Source organism: Bactrocera tryoni, chromosome 1 (assembly GCF_016617805.1).
Source record: "Bactrocera tryoni isolate S06 chromosome 1, CSIRO_BtryS06_freeze2, whole genome shotgun sequence".
Classification (NCBI taxonomy): domain Eukaryota; kingdom Metazoa; phylum Arthropoda; class Insecta; order Diptera; family Tephritidae; genus Bactrocera; species Bactrocera tryoni.
The window spans coordinates 34,366,080-34,393,182 of record NC_052499.1 but is presented as its reverse complement, the minus strand read 5'-3'; the positions used below and the strand labels follow the sequence as shown (position 1 = coordinate 34,393,182).

The 27,103-nt window shown below is 32.8% G+C and overlaps 1 protein-coding gene across 3 annotated transcripts in view; it reads right to left on the bottom strand.

The window, feature by feature from the left end:
* Positions 1 to 789: 789 nt before the first annotated feature.
* The window catches only part of LOC120777889 (homeotic protein antennapedia), a 196,763-nt gene continuing 170,449 nt past the window's right edge, over positions 790 to 27,103 (bottom strand). Inside the window, exons 3-7 of one of the 3 annotated variants that reach the window (XM_040109456.1) lie at positions 17,313 to 17,560; positions 16,386 to 17,244; positions 15,863 to 15,901; positions 15,404 to 15,620; positions 790 to 1,771 (exon numbers count right to left, since the gene is read on the bottom strand). In XM_040109456.1, coding sequence (XP_039965390.1) covers positions 1,521 to 1,771; positions 15,404 to 15,620; positions 15,863 to 15,901; positions 16,386 to 16,991 — 1,113 coding nt within the window. In that variant the 5' untranslated portion in view covers positions 16,992 to 17,244; positions 17,313 to 17,560 and the 3' untranslated portion in view covers positions 790 to 1,520. Of the gene's footprint in view, positions 1,772 to 15,391; positions 15,621 to 15,862; positions 15,902 to 16,385; positions 17,245 to 17,312; positions 17,561 to 27,103 lie in introns of all 3 variants that reach the window. The other 2 variants (XM_040109464.1, XM_040109473.1) reach the window with 2 other exon arrangements.

Here is a 27,103-nt window from a genome sequence, read left to right as displayed (position 1 = left end):
TCTAGACTATTGAGCATTCACTTTTGTGTAAGGTGAATTATTTGTTTGCTGAAAATATTGCCAAACATGCTTCTTTCTTAGAACATTTAAATGCAACTGATAAAAATTGAGAAAACTTGGTTCGCTAAAGAAGTATAACTGTTAAAAAACGTATAGTATAAATGCTATTATAGCATAAATTATTCTAAGAGATTTGAAAGCTTCCTTTTTACCTGGAAATTATATCAAATCCAGGAAATATTAAAATATAAACTTGAGGGCGTTAAAAAAATCAGAATAGGTGTTGATAAAAAATCGGGTCTCTTCCACAAGTTTCGTTGTGTTAAAAGTATTGAAATAGCTCCGGCTAAAACTGGTAGTGATAACAAAAAAAGTAGAGCTGCTAATACGACTGCTCAAATTCATTTCAAATTGACAGAATATTGCACTTTTATAAAATAACATCATTTCAAAAGATAATTTTTATAGTGGAATTTTCAAATTAGAAAGTAATATGGAATTCTGGTTTGCCTGTCGTTGATTGATACTATGCAACAAATTGAACCTCTTTGAGGAGATCTAAATTGCAACTTTGTATTTTCTTCCCCGATTCTTGTATTTTTTTTTTTTCAGACCATCTAATTTACGTATACATGTATGAGTTAATATTTTATTCTAATTACAGCTGAAAATGTCTAAAAAGTACGTTTTTATGCTTTACATAAGAGTATTCCATATGTTAAGTTTAGTTTTTATTTTTCTTATATTTTGGAATTTTATTAGCTTTCCCCATTTTTTTAGTTTACTGGTTACATTTACATTTTATTAATTTGTTTCATTATTACTTTTAATTGTATATACTTTATTTTTAATCAATAACTTATTTAAAGTTGAGGTCACATGAGTTGGTTTTGTTGAGTTTATTTATTTAGATACATTACTTCATTGCTAAATATTTTACCCATTTAGCTAATTAATTTATGCAATTATTGCTCCACCTAATAACACCTTACGCTCTTTTTGCATGTCGGCTACGAACTATGCTATGTTAATGTATACATTGCAAATGATCATAATACAAGTTTAAGTAAATAATAACAAATGTCCTTTAAGAATTAACTAAGTAGGTTTACGGCTTTGCATAAATAATATATAGCATTATTTTAGTATATTATATGCTTTTCTATTTTAATTCCAATTTATATCAAATTTTCGATAATCGATTCCACATGTTTCACTATTGGGTGAGTTGTGTGTGAAAATGAAAAATTTTTTAACATTTGACTACAAAGTTGTAGCAGTTAGTAATCCAATTGTCCGACATATCAAACGAATAATATTAGATTTCTCTCGTTAGCTCCGGACAATGTGCTTTATTTAAATTACTAACACTAAGTGTACATGAATTGTTCTTTTTGAATATACATATATCCCTTAGCAATATGAAGGACAGACAAAGTACGCTAAGTAATTTGTGCGTGTTGCCATATCTCACAGTGGTAACGGATTAAGCGCGACTCTTGTCCATTGTTATCAGCGTCTTATTGCGGACTGTTGGGTGGTGTGATCTCATCACCTTCTCCTCCGGATCCTGGTTCCCCTTTTGTTTTATTCTCCTTTTTCCATTTCATTCGTCGGTTCTGGAACCAGATCTTTATTTGTCTCTCTGTGAGACACAACGCATGAGCGATCTCGATTCGTCGCCGCCTTGTCAGGTAACGATTAAAATGAAATTCTTTTTCCAGCTCTAACGTTTGGTAACGGGTATAAGTTTGGCGACCACGTTTCCGTTCTGTGGGGTTAAAAAAAATATTACAATAATTAACATTGCGTTTTAATATCTCATGGATGTCAGCAACAATCAAAATACTCAATACTCTAATTTAGACAACTACCAAACCAAAATCCAATTTTATACTTATAAACTAACACCGAAATAATTGGCCATAAAAATAATTTACATATGTATACAAGTATATACAACATAAGTGAAATTCATGTGCGGACGACAACTCTCGCGCTGTGAACATTTAGACGAAAAGATCAAAGAGCGACCTTACCAAATCAGACGATTTGTAATTGTCAGAATATCTCCACGGTGTGAACTCGTTGTTTTGTATGATTACTGTAAAATCGTATTGAAATATTTTGTTGGTATGCGTTTAATGCTGGGACAGTCACTTTTGACTGCAGGGATGAGGTTTAAAGCCAACAAAATTTCGGCCAGTCGATTCTATGTCTACTCGCCAGACCTTCAAGGAGTATTTGCTTTGTACCTACGTACATATGTGGTAGAAGTGCATGTGTAAACGCCAGTTGCACTGTGCAATGATACAGGTTAAAAGCTGAATGTTGGGTAAAGGCGAATGACACTGGTGACTATGAGTTAAATAATTATGCGCAGCAAGGTAAAAAAAATATATTTTTTTTTATTTCCGAAACCAACAATGCCATATTTTAGAACATAGTTCCCTACAAAAAAATCAAAAGCGTTTTAAGAATAAAATGTACCTAAATACATGAAAATACAAATACATACATATATGTATGAATCTTGTCTAGAGTGTGTGTCGCTATTCAAGAAATGAATGCACTTTGCTTAAACCACAGACAAGTGCGATCAATCATGATTGGATGCATACAGTGCTTAGTGTCGGAGTTCTATGGCAGCCCTCCGAATGCTTTGATAGGAACGATGGCCGGAGTAACGAAACTGTGAGTATAGAAAGCAGCTATAAATGAACGATTCCCAGCAATTATAAAAAGAAAATAGATCTGGATTATGGCGTATTTCTACATATATGTAGCTTGCAATAATATACAAAAATATCATTAGAAGAATGAGTTATATCAAATGCAATAACACTCATATATAAATACATAAGAAATTTCTGAAATCCTCACATATGATACCGCCGAACTCACTTTTTTCTGTGCACAATACTAATATTGGCTGTTAACTTAGTATTTTCATCTTTTTAGTTTAATTTTAAAACGAGTTTTATTGTTTAAAACATTTTATGAAATTATGTATTTTCCCAAGCTTTGGCGAGTCTTCAAAAATGTATGAGATCTCGCAGTATCCCGGTGGAATGCTACTCACTTTCTGTTGCTCAATTCTGATCTCTTCTATTTGAGCGCATCATTTAAATTAATAATTTTGAAATCCCACAAAACGGATAAAATAATCTTTTTTGGTGACTATCGGCCTTCGAAAAGGCTGCTAGTTCATCCTTTTTATACCACGATGTATTGTACTTTACGTTCTTGTAAGAAACTCAGTTTTCCTCGCCAGTAACACTGGGCGTCAAAAATTAATCACTTCTTCGACGTTAGATAAGCATTAAGGTTAATGCGAGGAAGCAAATTTAGTTCTGTAAGAACATGAGGAACCCATATGACAGGCTTCAAAATTAATCCTAGACGTTTCATACATTTGTGAATGGTCGCGTTAGAAAAATCTAATTTTCCAACAATCTCTCGAGTTCTTATTTGACGATTTAAATCGACCAACGACTTCATTTTATTTACATTGGCTTTGAGAATCTTTCCAGGACGTGATGCATCTTCAAGGTCGAAATACTACTGGCTACTTTCTAGCCTTTTAAATTTATGTTAATGATAATGAAGTATTTTTAAACTTTTCTGAGGTTTTTAATTCATCCAGATAAATTTTAGAATACTATAGCCTCAAAGCTAATACATACATATGTACATACATATGTGTTTTAATTATTCTGTGGTTTTGTTACATAAAAAGGAAATTATGTTTTGTTAATGATTTCCCTCATGTAAAAAAACACAAGCGAATTTAATTACTAAAAAGAAAAAACGTTAACATCGATTGCACGAGGCTAGTATACCCTTCAAAGATGAAAAAGCTTTCCATGCAGAAATTGATTTTTACCGATAATTTGGTGACTGGTTAATATATATACTCAGACTCAGTTCGTCACTCTGACCACTTATATGTATAATTTATAGGGTCTCCGACGTTTCCTTCTGAGTGTTACAAACTTATTAGCAAACTTAATATATGTACTTCATTCAGGGTATAAAAAACTACATGCCTTTAAAAAACGACAAATCCATCATCGGAAAAGTAGTAACAACAATGGCTCAAGAGTAATAATGAAATATTCAAGAAAAATGGTGGCTTAATCGCAATTTAATTACGATATGTTTACTTTCATATCAAAAAATTGCCCACTACCACAAATGTGTGCGTGAGGTGCGTGAACATGTACATATGTATCTATATCCTCGGCTCTTTCAGAAGTGGTTCATTATAACTTTGCTGCATTGTCTTTGCTTTGTTGAGTATCTACATATAAAGTAACTTTTGTTATGGCGAAGCATTATACCTTTCTCTGACCTCTGACTAAGAGCGGTACCATGAATATTAACGCTGATTGTTCATGTATGTGTGCACTAATGTGATTTTAATAATTTTCCTCTACTGCTCTACTGCAGTCCTATGTGTTTATTACAACCACCGTAGCAGCCAGTGGCGTTGCAATTATGGCATACCTCTATCGGTTTTATCACATTTATCACTGTGCCGCCAAAAGGAGAGAAAGAGCAACATAAAACAACACTGAACATAGGCGCCACCACGATCGGTATTTTGACGAATTGTCAAAAACAGTATGAACAAAAAATAGAGGCCGAAGGCAAAGAAATGCGCATGCGTCAAATGGTGGCCATAATTGATTTGAAGGGATGAAAGACAGAGGCTTTAAACTCGGTAAGCGTCGTTGCTTAGGATCAATAAATAATGATATTTCAGGGGTGGGCATGCAAACATCTACTAATGCAGTTATGTATGTTAATTTAATGATCTTATATAATGTATAAAGTATTTATTGTTGAATTCACATAGTTCAAAGAAAAAAAGTTATGCTAAAATTCTATATTTTATCAGAACCAGTAATCCTGATACCTGTTCTTACTTCGCACACATTGCGAAAACGTGTAAACGATAAAAAGTGTCTGACTCTAAGCGAATGTAACACATTAAAAGAACAATCAGTGGGAGGCAAAGTTGCTTGCTATTTCCGCCTTCTTGTACTTACGACAGCGCTTCATCGTTTTCAATATATGGCAGACAGAGTAAACCAAAACCGCAGTCTGACGTAGTCTTCAACTAAAATTGATGATGATTAACTAAAACTGCCCCGAGTTATAGATTTGGTAGTAGCTGTGTCTTCTTACAAATATGTGCACATAAAATAATATATACTTGTGAATTATATTAAATATTTGTAAAGTTATACAGCGATAATTATATTTTAGTTGCAATAACTACTGTTGGTATTTCGGGGAAAATAGAAAAACCAGTTTATTTTCAATAAATTTTAAACCATATTGACAAAACATTTCAGTGGTTAGAAACTTATGCGAAGGACTTTATTGCTCAATGTTATTTGAAGTTTTAGTTTATCTAAATGTTTGGTTTTGAAGATAATATAAAACATATATAGTTTTTACTTAAACGTTAGGAAGCGTATATGCCCCTAACATTGAATAACGAAAACTTAGGAAATACTGAAACTTTCTAGATAAAACACAGCAAAATTATAAACTTTAATGTAATCATGGGGCCATTGTGTATCACGTCTTGTAAACGTGAGATTTTTTTGCCGTTTTTTTTAATTTTTCACGTCTTTATGAATCCGGTTCCCATTATGTTTCCCAAATTTTACGCATCGGTTCGTAAGTGTTGCGTATGCAGTTGCCTTAATATCCATTTCCATTTACCTAAATTGCTTTGACAATTATAATAATCAAAATTTTAGTTGGCATATTTGGCATATTTTTTTTCGTCATTTAGAGTGACATTAGTGCTTCGCTTGAGTAATTTACTTGATTTCTGTTTTTAATTTTTACCAAAAGTTTTTGTACAAGTGAGAGCAGAGAAACTAGTTTATACATACTAGGTTTGGGAATGATGTGATGAATAGCATATAAGACTAATTTTCATATTCTAGCGGACAATAATTACTCCATTCATTACTAACATTTCAGGCCATGAATTAAGTTTATGGATATGTTCAAGGTATAACTTTCTCCAGTGTATATTCTCAAATAGTTTTACATACATACATATGTATTATCTTTTTATGGCACACAAAGCAATTAAGTGTAATTTAATAATATTTTGATTTCACGTAATTACTGCATTCATGCATAAAGCTGAAAACAACATTTACAAATAGAAGCTTGATTCGATTTTAATTGCTCAGCTTACACTAATTTGTTTGCATATATGGTAGTTGGTAGTATATACGCATTTATAAGTGCACTCATATCGGACAAATTCGCCTTTGATCCCAAACTATATACCACAAACAATGAAAGGAACTTGTAACTTATATGGTATAGTGATATTGTTGTACAAATAAAAACTAAGTGTTTTAATAGAACATTATCGATATTATACATATATATACATCTTGAAGGACAGTATATTATTAAATTTTATATTTATTAAGTACGCCCAAAGAATGAAGAGTTACAAATCTTGGGAGGTGTGCAAAATGAGCACTTGTGGTGGTCAAATTGCAAAAAGTTTTGTAATATACATATCTACATGCGGTATTGCAGCAATGCACCAGCCTATACTCCCCACGTTCAAAGCATTCAAAGAAAAATTGCAAGAAAAACTTAAAGCGAAAATGCTTTTTTGATTGCGGAAATTACTAAAAACTGTATGTTAAGCATTGCACTTATTAATGATATACGCAAGCAAGCTGTACATATTGCACACATACATTGATATCCACAATCGTGTGTGTTATTAGTTATTTATGCTTGTAAATTTATTAACTCTGCGTAGCAAAAAACATGCCTGCGTGTGGCATTTTTAGTGTCATCAAATCTGTATAAAAAAGTGACAACTCATCATTAAATGACGTAGCGAAACAGCGGCCTACCGATGTAGCTTAGTTGGCCGTCAAGAGATAGAAAAAGGAGAACTGAAGTCGCAAAACGAATATATCAAGTTTCAATTTGCAACAGTAAAAAGAGTAATGGAATCTAGAAAAAAAAACATAATCTTAGATTGGGTGGATTCAGTGTTCTTTCTTTTAGAAAACGTATTATATCTCGAAGTTAATATTAGTTAAAACTTACGGCATGTTTTAAACATTTTCCGTATTTGGGAAATCCATTTTATTGTGGGATATAAATGTATTCGGTTTATCAGATGATTATATTGAAAAACTTAGCTTTAATTACTTATTATGTAAGAACCATAGACCTGCATTTGCCTACACTGCCACCACCTACAAAATACTTAAGTAAACAAATAACTAAAACTTCAATATGTATGATTAAAACACATACAACAAGCAAAAGTGAGCGGTTAATAGACAGAGATGTTACTGTGGAAATAACGCAGTTGCATGAAATTCTTGCTGAGCTCAACAAAAAGCAAGAAACCGAGTCGCCGAACTACACAACGGGATATTGGACATGGAAGAAGGAACATGGCTCCGCATGGCGTGTTTTAGTCCGCTGTCAAATGTTTTGATATGGGTCCTACTTTACAGCAAAATTCTTTCAAACAGCCAGTTTGCAGATGCATACATAGAGTTCTTCATATGCACATGAAGACTTGTTTTGATGAAAAAACTCATCTAAGTAGCATATGAACAAATCAGCCTTGAATTAATACAACATTTTTTTAACGAATTTTTGTTTTATTACCCATCGGCATTTGCTTACGATATTTCTAGTGTATACTACTGATACATAAGTATGAGTGCTATCACGAATGATAGATTCAAAAGCTCTGTGTTTACTTTTATGAGCTCCTTTACCACATAAGAAGGCAGTGTTTCGTTCCAGTCAATGTCTGTATTTCATAAACATTCAGTCAGCTATCTCTGAAGTCCAGTTTTTTTGAAGACCTATATTATAAATTTTGTTAATGCCTATTAAAAGTAGTAAAATATGAAGGGTGGGGTAAATGTTTTCAGTTAAGCAATCAGCTCTCAACTCACCCCAATGTATTTATGTATACATTTTAATCTCCTTCGATGGTTAATCGTTATTCATTTCGTTTTGTTTCTAATTTTAGGTTTTCACTTCGTATAGCTGTTAAACCGCTTAAGTTTTTAGGAACGATGCTAAACTTGATACTCAACTGTAGTAACTAAAGAAAAAGGTACAGTAATACAACAACCGTAGCACAAAACCAAGTGGAAGGGAGACACAATTAAAAATGACCGGTTGGATACGAATTTAAGTGCACATATTTATTAAAAATAACAAAATATGAAAATTAAATATGAAGTTTTTAATACCAACTGCGAGAAAAAGAACAAATGTATTGTTTATATTTTTAAGTCCATATTTTAATTTTGGGACAACTCTTGAAAAATGTTTCCTTAATAAAAAAATACATTTATGAATACAATTTTTTGTTGTGTTAATTAAAAACGAAAAAATTGCATTGCAACTGGAGATTTGATGTCCGCAAGAAATTTATGCCAATCCTCAATCTAAGCACACACACACACACGATGCACACTCATACAATCAACAATTCTGGATACAATATGGTTTTGCAGCGACAAGCAAAGTTCATCCACAGGGCCCAGTGGGGGAGATACATATGTATGTACATATGTACATATATCCCAGAGCCACCGTCAATGCTGTCAGGTCATCATCACAAATTTTTGCATTTTCAAACTTCAACGGGAAGTACCGTTAGTTGTACGTTGGACGCCGGAACGCGCTTATACCACTTTGACAAGTAAAGGGAACAGCGAGAATCCCAGGGGCAGTGACAGGAGTGTCAGTGTGGAATGAAAAGAATATTGTAGTATTCCGCAAATTCGGGTGGGGAGTTTCATTGGTTTTTGAACCATACTGATTTTTTGATTCTTTACATTATTTCAGTGATGAAATTATTCTAGTTTGTTTGATATTTGTTTGGTTTCTAGCGATTTCATAAGAGTTGCAAGAAAACATACATATCTATGAATACATTTCGTTGCATCATCTATTTGTAATTATTGGAAAATTGTTCGCATACGTTTTTGGAATGTAAGCAATACAGCTGGACCAGTGTATCAAAAGCTACTATAGAAAAACTGCTTAGTATGTTAAACATTATCGATTGTTAATTTCCCTTTAAATGTTGAACTGTAAACTACGCGTTTCGAGAAAAACCATTATTAAGCTTTTTGAGTTACCAATAAATGTCAAAATATCGGCAAAGAAGGACATTAGTCAGAGTCCAGAAGCTTAACATGATACTTGTATAACTGAACTTCTTTCTTCTTTTTGAATATGAAAAATTTGCGCAATTTGTCAGGACTCGCATAATAAAAAGAAACAAAATATCAAAATGGCATTTGTATATATGCACATGTGTAGACATATAGACATGTACGGAAAAATTACGTTCACGTGCTCAAACACTAGTGCATACCCAAGAGACCATCACTCACAACCCTCCGCTTCGGCGAAGGTGGAACAAAAACAAAAAATTCCTAACCAACATTCCCAAAGGATATTAGATGATTTTTGTGTTCCGAAAATAACTAAGTGGTTGCTTCGCAATGGCAAAAAAGAACATCAGAAATTATCAAAAAATTATAAATTAAAAAGCTAAAATATAACTAGTTTAAATATGAATGAAACTTAAAAATTGCTAGCTCTGTTACATAATGCAAAAACGGTTTTTTATTTAACAATTCTTGAATAATGCTATTCCGTCGAAGAAGCTAATAGTACAAAAATATATTTCTCTTCTTAAAATATTTTAGAATCCAACTTTACAGAGAAGCTGGGATAATAATTATTTATCTTGGAGCTATTTTCAGTTACAGTCCTTTGGATAACTCGTGAAAACGCCTGAAGGCCTCGTAGCCAGTGCTGCGTTTATGTATTTATATAATAAAACTCTTTTTGTTATATGAATTATTATAAATAAATAAATAAATAAACTCGTGAAAAACGAATCGCCATTTAACTAGATAGTAACCAGTTTCATTGAAATGGCATTTACGTCCAAAAATCTATACTGGGCACCTAGTACCACCCTTAGCAGTTTCTGAACAGCAGAATTTTTTTGACAGGCTTCTTCGATGTTTTGCGGATTTCGCCTATATCTAAACAAACATCGAGCAAATGGAAAACGGTCAGTAGTCGTCACTGTCATTGATACATCGTTGCGTAGTGAATTTACTTAAAAAAATCTTCACGCATCTTGCAAATAATCTTTTTATCCGCACAGTTAAGTGTCAAAAGAAAATGAAAACGCAAAAACTTGCATTGACAAGAAATAAATTGGAATAGGAAAATATGTGAAAAACTTTCGGACGCATTGTTTTCACTTCTTGTTTTATATAAATATATGTGTGGTACATATATATTCTTAATTCTATAGTGTCAATGTGTATCATGTTGTTATGATTTTGGTTTTTAGGCTTTCTACGCATTCATTTCCGTTTATCTTATTATACAAAAGGCCAGCGAAACAACCATTAAAAGCAAATTTATATTTGATTTATAATAGATATTGCACAATCGAAATGGATTCATGAAATTTTTATACAAAGTTTAATGCATGCTTCAAGTACTTTTGAATGTTCATTGTTGTAAATGATTTTTCATCAAACTGTTCAATATTTGTAGTAAATTGTTAATAAAAATTAAATAATTTGGTGATTTCTTATAATTATACTTATTGTAAACAAAGAGTTTCTGCCCCTAGCGCTGGGAAAATATTATAAGTAATTGCAAAAAGCGCTTCCACATGCACTCATACATTGCAGTTGCAGTCAATTTTATTTGCTTGACTTTTTCGCGTCAGTATAAGGTTATCCGACAGCATTTATAAGCTCGAAATCGCCCACTTAAGTAGTTCCTGTCTGAGCTGTCCTGTTTTGTAGCACGTTTTGCTATGCCATTCTGCCCCACGCAAGCAGAAGATATCTTAGAACTGGCGTTTCGAAAAGCAGTTTACGAAAATCCTCAACTTAACAAAATGCTCAATATACGGACAAACCTTCAGAAACACCAAAAACAAAAAGAAAAAAATCTGTAAAGTAAAGTAGGAGAAGAAAGTGCAACATCAACGAAGTAATCGCGAGAAAATCGGGCGGTGGCATGTGGATGAAAATCGTTGAAAAGTTTAAGTGAAAGAAGAAAGCAACGGATTTGAAGACATAAGAGTTGCACAAATAGCAACGTGCCATGTTATGCTCTCAGTCTGTGTAAATGTTACCCGTCGGAGGTGATCATTGTTTTCCGTTTAGTCTATTCCTTTGTTTAACTTTTTTGTTATATGAACTTTGTAACTTATTTGAGAAATAATAAGAATACAAAGTAATGTATATACTAGCATAAACAGCGTTATAAGGATCTGAGAAAATGCAGTTTGGAGTAGTTGGTAAATAAAAGACTTTATGGCCATTAGACATGGGAGCTTCAAACTGTTTAAGAAAAGCGGAATTTTTACAATGAACTACAGTTATAGCTATGAAATAGCAAAGTTTGTTAAACAGTCGATTATTTTGCAACAATAAGTACATAAAATATCTATTTGGAGATTGTGATGATGGTCAGCCAAATTTGATTCTCTCTCCCATCACTAACCATGTAAATTATATTGTGTTTACACAACATTGTTTAGTGTTGACAAATTTTAATTTCATATTTATGCTAAAGAAAATAAAATCCAATGTTATTCTAAGGAATGTCGTAAAACATTGGCAGGAGACAACTAAAAAGGCATATTAATGATTCACATTTTTTTGAAATTGCTGGACTGTCACCGGAAATTTTAATAAAATAGCTGTACGTATACGAGCTTTAAATTTAAATGTAATACAGGTATCCCTCGAATAGCACGGTACTTGAGTTGCACGAAATCTCGAATAGCACGGTTAAAAATTGCGACAACCCTCGAATAACACGGAGTTCGAATTACACGAAGTCGCGAAAATTCCTATTAAAAATTGAGTATAGTTTTCCTTCTAACGACTGTTTGTAGTATGACGCAATAATGCATTTGAATCAGTGGTTGAACATATGTAATTTAAAAATTATTGCGTTTATAAAATTTTACCTTTTAAAGTTTTAAGTTTCAATTTTTAAATTGAATGATTTTTGTTATTTTTGTATAACTGAAATTTTATAACTAAAAATAAAAAAAAAAATTTTTTCTTATTTTTAATGTTTTCTTAATTAATCGTTGGAACCAAATGTACAAATTTGTATGGATCTCGAGTTCCGAGTTGCACGGTTTTAAATAGCACGGAACGGAATCTCCAAAATTGTATGATTTATTAGTATCAAATAACACGATTTCGATTAACACGGAACCAATTAACCGTGTTATTCGAGGGATACCTGTATTTATTATAATTTGTCTAGAAGTATGTATGTATAGTGACAAATTGAAAAAGCACATGTTTTGATCTATTCTACTTATTACTTAATCTAGTTCTTACTAGTACTATTAAATTTTGACAATTTCCATTGTATTCCATCTCCAGGTTTGATTTAATATCTTTATTTTGTTAATTTATTTTTTAGTAAAGATTTATGACTTTTAAATCTTGAAAACATTCTATAATTATAAAAAAAATATTTTCCAACACCAACACGCACCCGTAATTGATACTCATGTCGAAACATAATGTGAAAATAAACACTTGTTGCGAAATCAGTTTTGAAGGGTGGTGTTATTTATGGCTGGAACGTCGCAATGCTTGTAGGGAACATATACTTTTCATTGGACCTTTGAACGGTATTACAATTTATCCAAATATGGTGGAATATAATATATCGATTGCTAATATGGGGAAATGAATATAGATATTTTTAAGAAAATTATCGCGAGTGATCGAAGTGCCACAATGTGCAAAGTACACAAAACAAAAAAAGTAATTTACATCACATGTTCACGTACATAAATATAGTATATGAAAATTAACTAGCTGGGTGAACGAAGTGTGCTTATTGTTAGTGGAATTGCATTTTTGCTACACGTATAAGAATTACAAAATACAAATTCTAAAATTGACGTTTATGGTAAATTTTGAGGACAGCTTTGAAAACATAATGTCATTTTATGAAATAAATAAGAAATAATTCGCAATTTGAATTGCCCTGTATTCAACTTATGGGTCCTTTAAAAGTGGTGGTTGTGCCCATAATATCAAAGTAAGCACATCCATTTATCTCCTGTGCCGCACACAATGGCCATGGCACAGCTTTTTTATCATTGTCGATGTTGGTGTTGTTGTGGCCATAAGTTTTACATCTTAATTAAAGACGCTTTCGCACCTTTCACCCGACGCATCGCCACAATCAAAATCCCAAAAAGGAAGTATGCTATTTAAGGCGCAGTTGCGTGATAGAACAGCAGCAAAAAAAAAAAGTTAGAACAAGAAATCAACAAACACTATTTGGCATTGTATGCTGGCTCATGTACAAACAGCAAATCGTTTGGAGATTTTCGGTTGAATGCAACAGCTTGAAAAGCTAAGATGAGTCACGAATTCTGCTGGCAGTCAGCTAAGCGCAAAGTGTGGGTATAATAAAAATTTTAGGACAGCTGCTTGTGGTGAGAAACGATAAAATTCACATTGAAATTTGATTTTGTTATTTTCTTCTATTCTTAACACCTATTTGTTGACTCCCATTCACTATATTATACAAAAGGGCCAATAGTTGGTAGAAGCTAAATGTGCAATTGCAGTGCCTTTAAGAGAAGGCTCAGATTTTAAGAGTAATAAGTATTAGACAAGAATAATTTGAGTTTAGAATATATAAATGCCAAATAAATCTGAATTTCTTTTATGACCAAGTGAATCGAATAATTGTAAATAAACTTTTCCAAAATTTTTAGATAGTAGCAAACTAATATTTTTAGTTCGCAGCCAGACTGATGTTATCCTAAGTTAAAGATGGAATATAAGTATCTTAAGTCTAAAGTTTTAAACACTGATATCTGCAATGGCTAGTTACCTGCACAAATAACTAAACTGAATAGAAGCTTAGACTATTGTATCAAATTTGTTGAGAGGCTCAGAACTGTTCGATTTGCTTACAACGGAATCGCACAAAATTGGCAACAACTTGGCATAGGCCATAAATGAACTTTAAAAACAACAAACAAACAAATTCATACACGTACATATAAGCAGCAGATAGTCAGAATCGGTTGCAGAAATAACAATAAGCATAACAGCTTTTGCAAATACATGACAACGAAGTTGAAAAAATACACAAACCGTGGTCCAGAGATTAATAAATTGATGGTATCCATTGAACATAACATGCAACTAATGACTGTAATCAATTTTACTTTGCATCTCAATCTGGCTTAAAAAAACGTACGTAACAATACGGCGACTCACCGTCCATATGATTGCAAACTGAAGCATAAAAGTAAAAAAATAAACTCAAAGAATATTCAAATAAAGCTGGTTTTCATTGAGTGTGAGGATTCGCAAAGTTCTCTCCAGCAGTTCATTTACTCGGACATCTAGGCTTATACAACTTACACACGTCAAATTTTTTACGAACTGAGTCAACTGTAAATATTTGCTCACACATAAGGCGCAGTAATATGTATATTTTTGTTATCAATGAAAAAGAAAGTTGTTTTCACGGCCTAGCTATATTTTAAGCACTTCTATAGAAACCTTGTGTAGTTTCCCAATTCAACAGGTACACAAACCATTTGATCAAACTCTTCATTCTTATCCCAGATGCCTTTCTTTCTGAACATATGTATGTATCCCGATACAAATGAGGGTATTTCAAGGTCGTAAAATTTTGGAAATCCTTTCAATCCTAATGTTCGTTTCGATACAAATGGTAGTGAACTGAAATACTTGCAAATTTTACTTTTGCTTGCAAATTTAATATTCGAAAAATTCGTTCCGCTCTACTTTTGTGAAATGTTGAGGACGTTTAAGGTCTAACTGTGTGAATTATTTGTTATTTGATATTGTGTAGCATTCTACCGCACAGTATGAGCGAGAATATCTTTGTGTAATATTGTCGGCATTGGTAACAAACACATGTAAAAGATGTCTAACTAAAATAATAGTTAATAGTTTAAATCTATTTTGTGCTGTTCACCTCTCAAATTTTCTGAAATATCTATGTATGTATATCGAATAGATCTGGTAAACTTATATGTACTCAGCTAGTTTTACACCTGAAGGCAGCAATTCTTATATTGATACTGTTCTATTACAATTATCACACAACTCTAATTGGACCAACTAACCAATGAGACCATTGCATGCACACCTTAATTCAACACACTACTCAATTCTACTCAACTCAACTACAAGTACTCACAACATTTTACTTGAATGAGAGTAAGAAAAAATTCCACTTAATACATTCATGGAATTTTTGAGGCACTTTCCTTGACACTTACCAAATTGACTGCGCATCCAGGGATACAATGGCGATGGCATCCCTGATGACTGCGAATTTGGATTTTGTGATGGTGGTGTATGTTGTCCAGGATGGCCCTGATGCATTTGTGGTGGTCCCTGAGCTTGATGCATCATGGTTTGTGGTGGTCCGCCAACGGGTGGAATGCCAGTCTGTTGTTGGCCATACATACTCATCTGATGGTGGTTTTGATGAACCTTCGAAGGAAAGTTTATTGAAAGTTATTAATATATTATTTCATCTAAATATTCATCCAAATACACGCACAAAGTTTAAAGTTTAGTTGTAGTTGTCACATATGTATACACATACATATGTGGTATTATTTAATCACAAATAAAATTGTATCTATAAACTGAACATTGAAGTTGGGTTATTTGAAATAAAAAAACAAATTATTCACTATTATTTTCAGAGCGAAGTGGATGATTTCGCTTACCTCATTAACATCTGGAACTCCGACATCGTTGTAACCCAACTGCGATATTGTAAGACATAAAAATTGTATTTGCGTTAAATTTTGATAAAGTTTTTGAAGTGAAAACATTTAATTAAAAAATTTTATTTTATCAACAAAGTGGATACGTTCTATTTTTTTTATTAATTTATAGTATATGTGGGAATATTGAAATTCACCTGTGATTTTTTTAACATACGGTGTTTGCCCAGAATTACTACGTTCAAGGAATATGTAATGAGGGATTTAAAAAAAAAATTTACTTTCATTTTATCTGTGGATTTCATATTCCTGATCATGAGTATGTAGACATACTCATTCCTATGAATTCAGTTTTGTATAAATTTACACCTACAAGTATACCTCAAGTGCTATCAGATCGCATATAAACATGCCATTTTGATTAAATTTGTGATATGGCGTTAAAATTTCTCTAACATTTGTCTACTCGTGTGAGTTGGTTAGTTAGTTAAATACGATAAGTAAATATCATAAGTCTAATCACCTGTGCTTGTGGGTGTCCAATGTGGTGTGGCAAACTCATCTGTGCATTCATGTGATGGGCGCCCATTTGATCGACTAGGGGCGGTGAGCCGCCTTCGTGCACCATGCCTAATCCGCCCACCGCTGCTTGCAGCTTACAACTGGCATATACTACGGGTTGCTGTTGTTGTTGGGCTGGATGTGTCACCTGTTGCGTCACTTGCGGATGCTGCTGATGCTGAGGTGTCGCCTGTGCTTGCTGCGTAACTTGTTGCGCCTGTTGTTGCGTAACTTGTTGCTGGGGTTGTGGCTGTTGCTGAAGCAGTGGGCTACCATTTACTTGCGGCTGCTGTGACAAACCCACCTGACTGGAAGGACTGTCGGGACGAGAGTAGCCTTGGTGCTCCATACTCTGACCGTTATAATAGGGCATACGATCGTAGGGCGGGAAGCGTGGATAGGGCATATTGCCCTGATTATTTGGATGCTGACTATAGTGATGCATTTGTTGCGCATCGAGATCGGTGACACCATTTCCAGGATAGTGGCCATGGTGCATTTCGGGTCCCATATAGGAGTTGGAAAAGTATGACGCCATACTTTCGCAATTATTTGTACTCATCGTCATATTGAAGGATTCTATTGTGTCTGTGGTAAACGTGGTGGCGGTGTTAATCGTGACTGAGGGTAGCGGATTGCAGAATGTGAAGTTCCTTGGGGCGTCGTTTACTGTTGTTGATGAAGCTATGAGGATCCGGTTGCTGGAAGGGGCGAGTGCTTTTGGGGGATTCGTGTTGCTGTACAGGTGCTTGAAGCTACTTGGTTTTCAGCTATACAACTTATACGGATACTTGTATATATACACTAATGTAGATTTTAACCTTTTGTGAAGCAAGCATATAACAAATTTGATTAATAACATTTAAACAAATATTTTATTAATACTTACTTAAATCTGAACACCTATATAAATACAGTATACAATTCGTTCTTAGCTTAAAGTGTTTGAGGTATAAAAATGATTTGCGTTTCTGCTTTTCAAGTTGAATATCGCCTTGACTTTTCTAATTGTAGAGCTTATCCTAATGTCACCCAACAATGTTTAGTAAATTAAGGTCCAAAAATAAGTCGTAGAATTTTTGATAAAGTCGTCTTAATTTCTACTCGTACAATTTTGATTCGTTTTGGAGTGAAACTCTGGAAAGATAAAATAATAACCAAGTTAGTAATTTAAAAGCTGAAAAATTTTGATGGTGCTAACGTTAATATAAAATTAAACATGAGCTTACCCTATATTCAGAGTAATAGATAATTAATTTAACAGGTAAAGAAGGGCTAAGTTCGATTGCAACCGAATACTTTATGCTTTAACATCTTGTAAAGGCCAAAGATAGGAGAAATATCTTCAAACCTTTATTTTAAATTATATAATCAAATGTGTATCTTATTAACTTATATTATAAATAGGTCACAGACTCACTTAGTATTGAAACTATATTTTACTTCCCTTTGGCGTATATTATATTAAAATCACCTTCATATAATATATATGTGACATAAGCCTAAAAAGCGAGGAGACTCAGTTTAATGTATTGTGCTGATGTGGAAAGCTTCAACCAGAGGTTCGGAATTGATTAGGTTAGGGATTTGAAGTTGGTAACAAGGTCTACACCAACTCTTTACATATTCAGCGCTAAAACCCGTAAGTTTAAAGAAAGCTTGCATGCTTAATTTTGTCAAAATATCACATATTTGGATTAACCTAAACGGTGCAAAGTCATATGGAAAGTTGGAAATCACTATATAGGTTGTGGAAATAGTACTGAACCGATGTTATCTATTTTTGGAATTATCACATATTAATAAAAGAAAAAGATGACCTTTAAGGTACATCAAGGTAACTCACATAGTAGTTAGCTGGATGTTTGAGAATCCTGGTATTAGTTATATGAGTTAGTTGGGTGCTAACATATTGAGGGGATGTGATCCTTGATCGGATAAACATGTAGATCCAAAGGCCTTGACCCTTCGTCTACAGACTGCCGTGCAGTCTATCATCAGGTCCACATAAAATGACACAATTAGCCGGAATTTCTCTCTCTGTGGGTTGATTGCTCTTTTAAATATAGTGATATTTCCAATTATTTGAGGGCTTAGAGAAGTATTGTTTTTTCTTAATAGGAACTGGGGTAAACATATTCGATATGTGTGGTCTTAAACAATTGAGGTCCGATTTTGACAATTTTTGTTCACAAAGTGGTACAGCTTGAGTGGTTTGGGAGATATATACAGCCCGGTTCATTAGAGGGGGATTTTTATAAAAGCAAATGCTGATTACAACGTCCATATTTGATTTTCGAACAAATGGTTTGCTGATTATTTTAATAATATTATATCAGTTAATGGTATTTCGTAATCTAGCAGCTGTAATATAGTGCATCATTTATTGGTTCCCTTGAATAGAGGCTCTAACCGAATAAAAAAAAATAAATATGTAAATAGAAAAAAAAGGTTTGTACTTCATTTGTTTTAAAACATTAATACTTGGTAGTTAATGTTTTGGTTATAAATAATTTCATAAAGTTCTTTAGGGATGGGTTTATAAAAACTTCCGAGATAGCCTAATGGAATTTGAGAACAGGCCGCTGGTACAGGTGTTGCCTTAAGAAACGACAAGCGAAATTTACTGTAATCTGAATTGTTTTTAGGCACAAAGATGCACACTGTCCAAGTTTATTAAAATAACTCACACGTTTGCCAATATAAGCGCTTTAATTTTAACGGGAAATTTGTAAACATTTCTATTATTTAGGCAGAAGGGGGCTAAAAGAATTATTGATGCAATTTAATCCAAAGTTTGCAGTTGTAAGTATCTGCGGATTTGCATAGTTTTTGTCTGATTTTGCCTATTTTAAGGGCACTATTTGGACAAAATTGTATTCCCAAATATTCACTGGGGGTCGATTTGAATACCGGAAAGCCAAAAAATCAAAAGGAATTTAAAATTGTGTTATATGGTAAGTAGGCGTGGTTTTAGTCCGATTTCACGTCCGTTCCATCTTCCAACTTTTTACCCAAGCTCCTATAAAGCTCTTTCATCCATCTCGCACTTTTAGCAGTTTTTAAGAGCACCGTTAGATGGAAAGTGAAAGGAGTTATCCTTCGATTTGATCCATTTTTCAATTTAGAAATTTTATAAAATGTAACAAAAAAGGCTTGATTATTATAAATACAAAATCCTTATATTTGAGATTTTGATGTCTAAAAATTACGTCATTATATGTACGTGAGTTTAGTTTTACAACATTTATACAAATTCTACTATTCAGTTGACTTTATCGTGTCCATTCGGGTGGAAAATAACCTTCGACTGAGTATAATATATTCGTGAAATCATCGAAATTGGAAGTCAAACCACTTTCAGTAAGGAGGACGCAGCTGATGCTCCAAAGAATGACTCTACTCTGCCGCGGTACATCCATTTCGCCACATTTTCACCCTAAAAACTGGTACCACCTTGGAACACCACACTTCATATAAATAAACTTAAGTGAAACTGAATAAAAATAATTAAAGTTTTACTGAGTTTCCCACTTGTTCTTTACATTTTATTTTACAAATATTCTTTCAATATTATTCACTACTATTTCATGTTAACATACAACCCTTTTGTTATAGAAATTCCAAAGCTGATTGAAATTTTGCTCATTGAAGCGAAATTTGAAATGATGAAATTCTTAATTACAATAACAAGCAACAACATCCCACAAGGTAAGATTCTTTTTCGTTCATTGCCGGTGTGCAAACAATGTCGTTTGAGGTATTTGGCACAATATGTACTGGTTTTTTATAATGTAGTTAGTCACTAGTTTGTAAAATTTAATCTTTTGAAATTTCAGGAACTGTAAAAGGAATTAATAATGAAACTGCAGTGTTTCTGCACTTACTAAAAGCTCACCCATTTAGAATTTAGAATGCACATACATATGTATGTACATACATGTATTAATAATAATTTTTATGTACATACATATGTATGTATTAATGAAAGGAAATTGTTGCGATCTGATAAGAGAGAATGTGGGGATTGTTTTGAAATGTGGAAAATGTTAGCTAAAAACGTTAAAAAATGTTATTCACAACATAATCCATTTCGTAAACGTTTCGTATACCAAGAATTCACGGGAACGAGTGAGAGAGACTACCATTTTTGTAATCGATTTTCTGAGCTATTAGTTTTATAGGGCCTTATAGTTTCAATAGCTGATTCGAGTATTTATGAAGCATAAAGGTTTCGAACCTTTTATGTAGATTTATATGAAGTTGAATAACAATTATTGTAATTCGTATTCAGAAAAGAAAGACTTTTATTTGCAAAAAATCAGAAAAACAGAAGTACTCCTGAAAAACTACACAGTGAGTATATTTTTGTAGTAGTATATAAACATTGAAAGTTTTTGGAAATTGAAAAGAAATCCGGGAACTAAATCGTTTTAATGAGTTAACTTTATTAAAGCCACACTTTTTTAAGCAAAAATACTTTTTCCGCCGTAATTGAGTGGGTTACTTTTGGTAACAATGATATCCTGTGCTAAAATTTCGTCTTATATCATTTAAAGCCATTTTTCAATCGTTCAAAACCGTAATATTCTATGCGCACAGCACTGGTTCGCTGTGCAACCAACTATGACGATCCCTTTCAAATTACCACGTCCTATTCTATTGCTACTACCACATGCTGTGGCGTATTCTTCCTCTGTTCCATTGTTTGTTTTGGCTTTTGTCATCAACAAAATAATTTCATATCCGGCCCGTCGCCGCCCACAACAAAAGCCAAACTGTTCACCGGCATTTCTATTCTCCCACTCTTCCTTCTAATATACATACATAATATAGGTACGCTGAGTGGACTTAAACTGCCAAATACAGGCTTCCGTTTCAATTATTTCATGCAGTAGGCATTAGAAGGGCTGTTTGTTGATATCTTGTGGGTGAAGATGTGATACATAACGATAGATACCCGGGCCAAATAAGCGACTATAGTATGGTTTACGAATCGTTTTACAGCGGAAACTCTTTATAACGATATTCAAGGAATAAGATAATTTTTATGTTATAAAAAGATTTTGTTAGCGGGAGGACGACCTATAACGAATAAGATTAGAAGGCTAAGTACTTCAATTCTACTTTTGTTCCAAAACATCGATAATATCCCTTAGAAATATTCATGGTCTTGAGTCGGTAATTTAGAGGGAAGCGCATTATTTCATTGCAGAGAGTATCCGTGACGACTATAAATATTTTTAAACGTTGGAATAATAATGTAAACTTAACAAACTTTTGTATTTTCTATTTACGTTCTATCAAGTATTCGTTACATAGAGCTTCGTTATATAGTGTTTCCACTGTATATGGTTTTGTATGTAAGTAAGTAGTTGTGTGTACTTGTGTATATATGTAGATTTTGTATGTAAATGGACGTCCATATGTATAGTAGGTTCCAATAGATATGTTATACAAAAGAAAATGCCGTAAGATGGAAAATAGTTTCTTTAAATAAATTAAAATAACTGAGGTGAGAAGATTTCACTTCTAGAAAAAAACATGAAAATTATCGTTTAGAGAAATGTATGAAATATACATACATATGTCCATATGTATGAAGATGCAGACGCCAATAGTTTATTTTCATTTTAAGTGATTTGCGCATAAACGACGGGTCAACACATCAGAAAACTAGATTTGTGTCTACCTGTGCCCAATGTAGCATACTTTTAGGAAAAATAAAACATGCAGCGCCCTCTACTGAACACAATCGCTAACTGCCGATAAAGAGTAGGGAGCTTTGGTAAATATTATATCTTTTTGCTATCCGCGGATAGATGTCACCATCAGAAACCAAAATGATTGATTGACCCGCTATGTAGAGTGGAGAGAAATAATTGAAACGGGCATTAGCTGTTCCCGATTCACTATTTCTCTGCCCGATAGCTTTGCGCAGTAGCAAAGCCATGTAGAAAGCGATGCCCAACTTACATCCCTCACAAAAATCACCACCTTCACTATTGTGAGGTTTTCCATCTTCTGAGGTGATTTCAAACGCACAAATGCTCACAATTACCTCACAAATTTATGATGTCTGAAGGCAAACCTCAGAATGCAAAATCGGTTTTGTTTGTTTTGTTCATTTCAATATTTTTAAAGAAATTTGCAATTATTTTATTGAAATAGAATGGAAGAAGTATTCCAAAAGCGTTATCTATTGTAAATATTATATATGTAAGTATTTGCCTATTACAATAAAAATGTAACCGACGGTCTTTGTAAATTTTACTTCCTTCTGAGTATGAATGAAAAGAAATATACATATTTATGTTTAAGTAATTTGGACAAGGTTTTATTTGTAAATTTGTATGTATTATTTAATATATCAGGGAATAAAAAGATTTTTATGTTCAAATAATATGCTATAATGTTGCAGCTGTTCCTAGGTTGTTCTTGCACATTTTGAAATCCTGAAAATAAATTAAATTATTTTATGTGCGCGAAATTTAATAGATTTGCGAAATTACTTACTTTTCTTGGTTGTCCATTTCTTCATTTTGCCTTGTTTGTTTTTGTAAAAAGTTGGTTCACAACAAAGTGCTTTTCAACTCATGTGGTGAGTTTTTTGTTATTTTTTCTTACGAGGAATGAGCAAGAATAGTCTCATAACCAACCTCACAAATATTTCCTCACAAATCAGTTGTGAGGTTTTCTAAGCATAGGGCTAAAAATTTGTGTTTTTATATCAATTTCCATTGTAGCCAGATCGGACAAAATAATAATTTTTGGGCATTTAAATCACAACATATTATTCCGACTTAATATTATTTTGAATTGGGACTTTTAATGTAAGAAGAAACTATTTTATTTTTTTTTTTTTTAAATTTCAATATTTAATACCGTGAATTAAGACTGTTAGCGCTCAATTAATAAATGTTTTTAATCATTTATAATTGAAAATTAATAAAATAAATGCATGATATTACAAAACGTTTTGTCAAATACATTTAAATTTCTCATTTTCTTTAATTTTCTTTAATTTTCGTTGTTTTTATTTTTTATTGGCGATCTTGAACGTTACAATTTCAATCTGGCCGTCATTCTAATTGTGAAACGTCAAAACCTACCCCATACAGTCAAGTGTCAAAGTCGGGTAGGCGAGCAGCTCTCTCATATCCAATGACAGGAGAGTTGGGTAATAAAGTTAAAGTGGTACAATCGCTATCTCCAATGCTATCATATTCTATATGATATTATATTTTAGATCAATTTTACTTTTTTGAATGGCTCAAATGTTAACGAAAAATATAACATTTATTTTTTCTTTGTTTCTAAATTAATGTTTGTTTCTACAAACATAACTAAGTTTGCTAAACGATTTTGAAGCGTTAAAAATAATTTCTCCTTTACAATGGCCATTTGACATATTATTGTTTTGGCTCTATACGGAGAATATTTTCCTTTTACTTTTCGATTGTAATTCGGAACAAGTGAATCGTATTGATAAAAGCAGGATAACTAACACGGAAGTATTAGCAGTCGCCTTATAATATTAAATTAAGGCGATATTCAGTTTAAAATAAAGCAGTTATGTGAAAATGTTGTAGTAAAATAGAGCCAAATTGTTTGACCAAAAGCCCATAGGTACCGAATATGTGGACCCCAATATCTATAGTTGGTTATTGACCGCAAGTATCGGTAAATGTGTGAGATATATAATTGGAACTCAGAGATAATTATTTTCTGATAATGGTATGTCTGTGTGTCAAAAATGGCTTCCATACCATCAGTACTTCCACTAGCTCCCATATACCATATGTACCTACCATAAAACCCCCATAAAACTATTATCAGGATTTTCAAAAATCCATCCTACCTACCTACTTACTCAATACTACCTCCAACTTCCATATACTACTACTGTAAATTTTGTGCCAAATATATACTAGGTCAATGGCTATTATTTATAAATTGGTCTTTACCTTGGTCAGGCTCTGAACCCTCTGGTCGACGTTTTCCTCATCAACTCAATATATTAACTTTAGCCTTTTCAGTCGAGTTAATATCACATATCACACGCATCTCATTTGAAGATGTTTATAATATTAAATAAGTCTTGCAAGTTGCAAGGGTATAAAATGTTCGGATACACCCGAACTTAGGCCTCCCTTACTTGTTTGACAAGTTTTTTTTTATTTATTAAGCGACATGAATCTGATTCTTGATAATCTAAATTTAAAGTATTATATAAGATAAGTATTAAGACACAAATAACATTTTTAAATAATAAATGTTTATGGTCTTTAAAATGTTAATATTAAGCTTTGCTCTACTTTTCTTTAAATAGTTAAATTTAATATGCATTAGAATTCAAATTAATCGAATTTTATCGCACAATAGTGTACCTACATACTATATGTGTACACATATTTATGTGCATACACAAATGCACATGTTACTCCCGCCTATGCATGCAAAGAAAAACAATAGCCGAAATAAAAATCCACACAACTACTACTAAACAACAAACATTTATACACCAATTACAGCGGCGCTGTACGGAACAGAGCGGCGTCAAAGAGTGTCGCACATTCGCCAAACGGTACACAAAGCCATAAATCAAAATGGCTGTTGCTGAGAGAGAGAAATCGTTCATTGTACTTCCATCAACATCATTCACCCTCTCAACTCCATTCCTTCTAACGTCTCTTTCCTCCTGTACTAGATGTATGCAATTGCGACCTTTAGTAACATTTATTAATAAAATAAAGATATTTTAATATTTAGTATTTTTTTATAACCTCTTCAAATATTGTTATATGGTACCTTACTATTATCTCTGGTTTTTAAGCGTATTTATTATATTTACTTGTTATTTTGCATTACTGTTTAATAAAAATTCATTATGCGGTACATACATATGTTTTATCTCTTTTCATACAGAGAGTTTTGGTCTTTGTACCGCAGTCAACAAAGGAAAAAAAGCGAGTGAGAGAATTCTTTCTGGTCAATATACTGTTCATGTCTAAAATGCTTAAGTATTATTCGCGATATATTAAAAATTAGATTACCATATTGTATTCTCGATTTATTTAAGCTAATCCATATAAATTTGGTGACTTTATTGTCAAAGTCTAATATGATTACCATTACCGACTCTTTTACATATTAAGGTCTTCAACAATTACTGGTGCAAAAATGTGCTTTTAGGATATGCAAATCTTAGAAATACCAACTTTTATTGAAACAAAATGTCATGTCATGTTTATAATAGTCATAACCATTATTATGTACAGTAAAATATTGGAAATTCATAGATTTGTGTTCAAATGTTATTAAAACAAGAAATTAAAGCTAACTCCGGTTTCATCGAAGCTATAATATATTTTACAAATACAAAGCATTCCATGGCAGCTGTAAGTTATAGCGGTTCAATCTGAACAAGCTCTTCATAGACCGCACCATTACCTTAGACAATAATCCGTGCCAAATTCCGTAAATATTTCTAAACAAATACAAAAGATTTCCAATGACTGGATTTTGATCGATATATTGCTAAATCGACTCAGCTCGTCAAGCTAGTCATTTCTATACATATTTATATTTATGTTTTATAATATATATATCCGATATTTCCTTCTAGTTGTTACCGAAGTTTACAAAATTCGTGACAACATTAAAATACCCTGTCCATGGTATAATTATGGAAATAAATCAACCTTGATTTCCAACAACAATAACCGAAAGACGTATGAAACTTCTCCTCATGAGCATAAAATGGAGATGGAAACAATATTATTTTTATACTATTTTTATTTATTTGTAATTGCGAATGATATATTATTATACCATATAAGTACATACATGTTCATAAAAACATGATGATGAGACGAGATGAAATCCGACTGACTATGTGTCCGTTTATCCGTTTGACCTTGCAACTTGTGTAAAAATAAAGATATCTTGATGAAACTTGGAAAATATGCTCCTTAGTCCTCAGGAGCGTTGGTATTGTACATGGTCGGAATCAGACATTGTAATTCCCACAAGACGCTTTATTTGATAACCAATAAATTGCCATAACTAAGCTATATATCTTATTAAAGTACGTATATAACGTACATACATAGACAATTAATTGTGCAGCCGAGATGGTACAAAAGGCCTTTAGAGAAGCCAGTTTGAACGATGGGCGCGGCACCGCCCACAATTAGATGAAAATCCATATGTCGGGACAGGTTTCAATCAAATTTGGTAGGTACTATCATGACATTCCTACATTATAGTGCGAAAAGGAGCTACTTTTTATATAATACTAGCTGACCCCGCAGCCGTTGTCCTGCGTGAAATTATATGCTTTGAAGTGAAAAAAGTTGAAATTATATTGTGTCGAAAATGATTTATTTTCGATTTTTCTACATTTTTTTAATGTAGCGCAGCTTAATAAACATAATTTTTTGATTTCTGTTCTGGTGCGTAAATATACAAAGAAGATGGGTTTCCAACTCGTCAACACGCCACATATATCTGGCCAATTTTTCCGTTCTGGAAATTGAAATACGTTTGAAATGAAATGGCTGTCCCTTGTATTCGATAACTGCGTCATAATCAGTCGGGTTCCATTACACAGTTTCGGCGCATGAAGATTGTGAAACATAATAATGACAGATCCAACTTTGAGACGCAAATGATGCT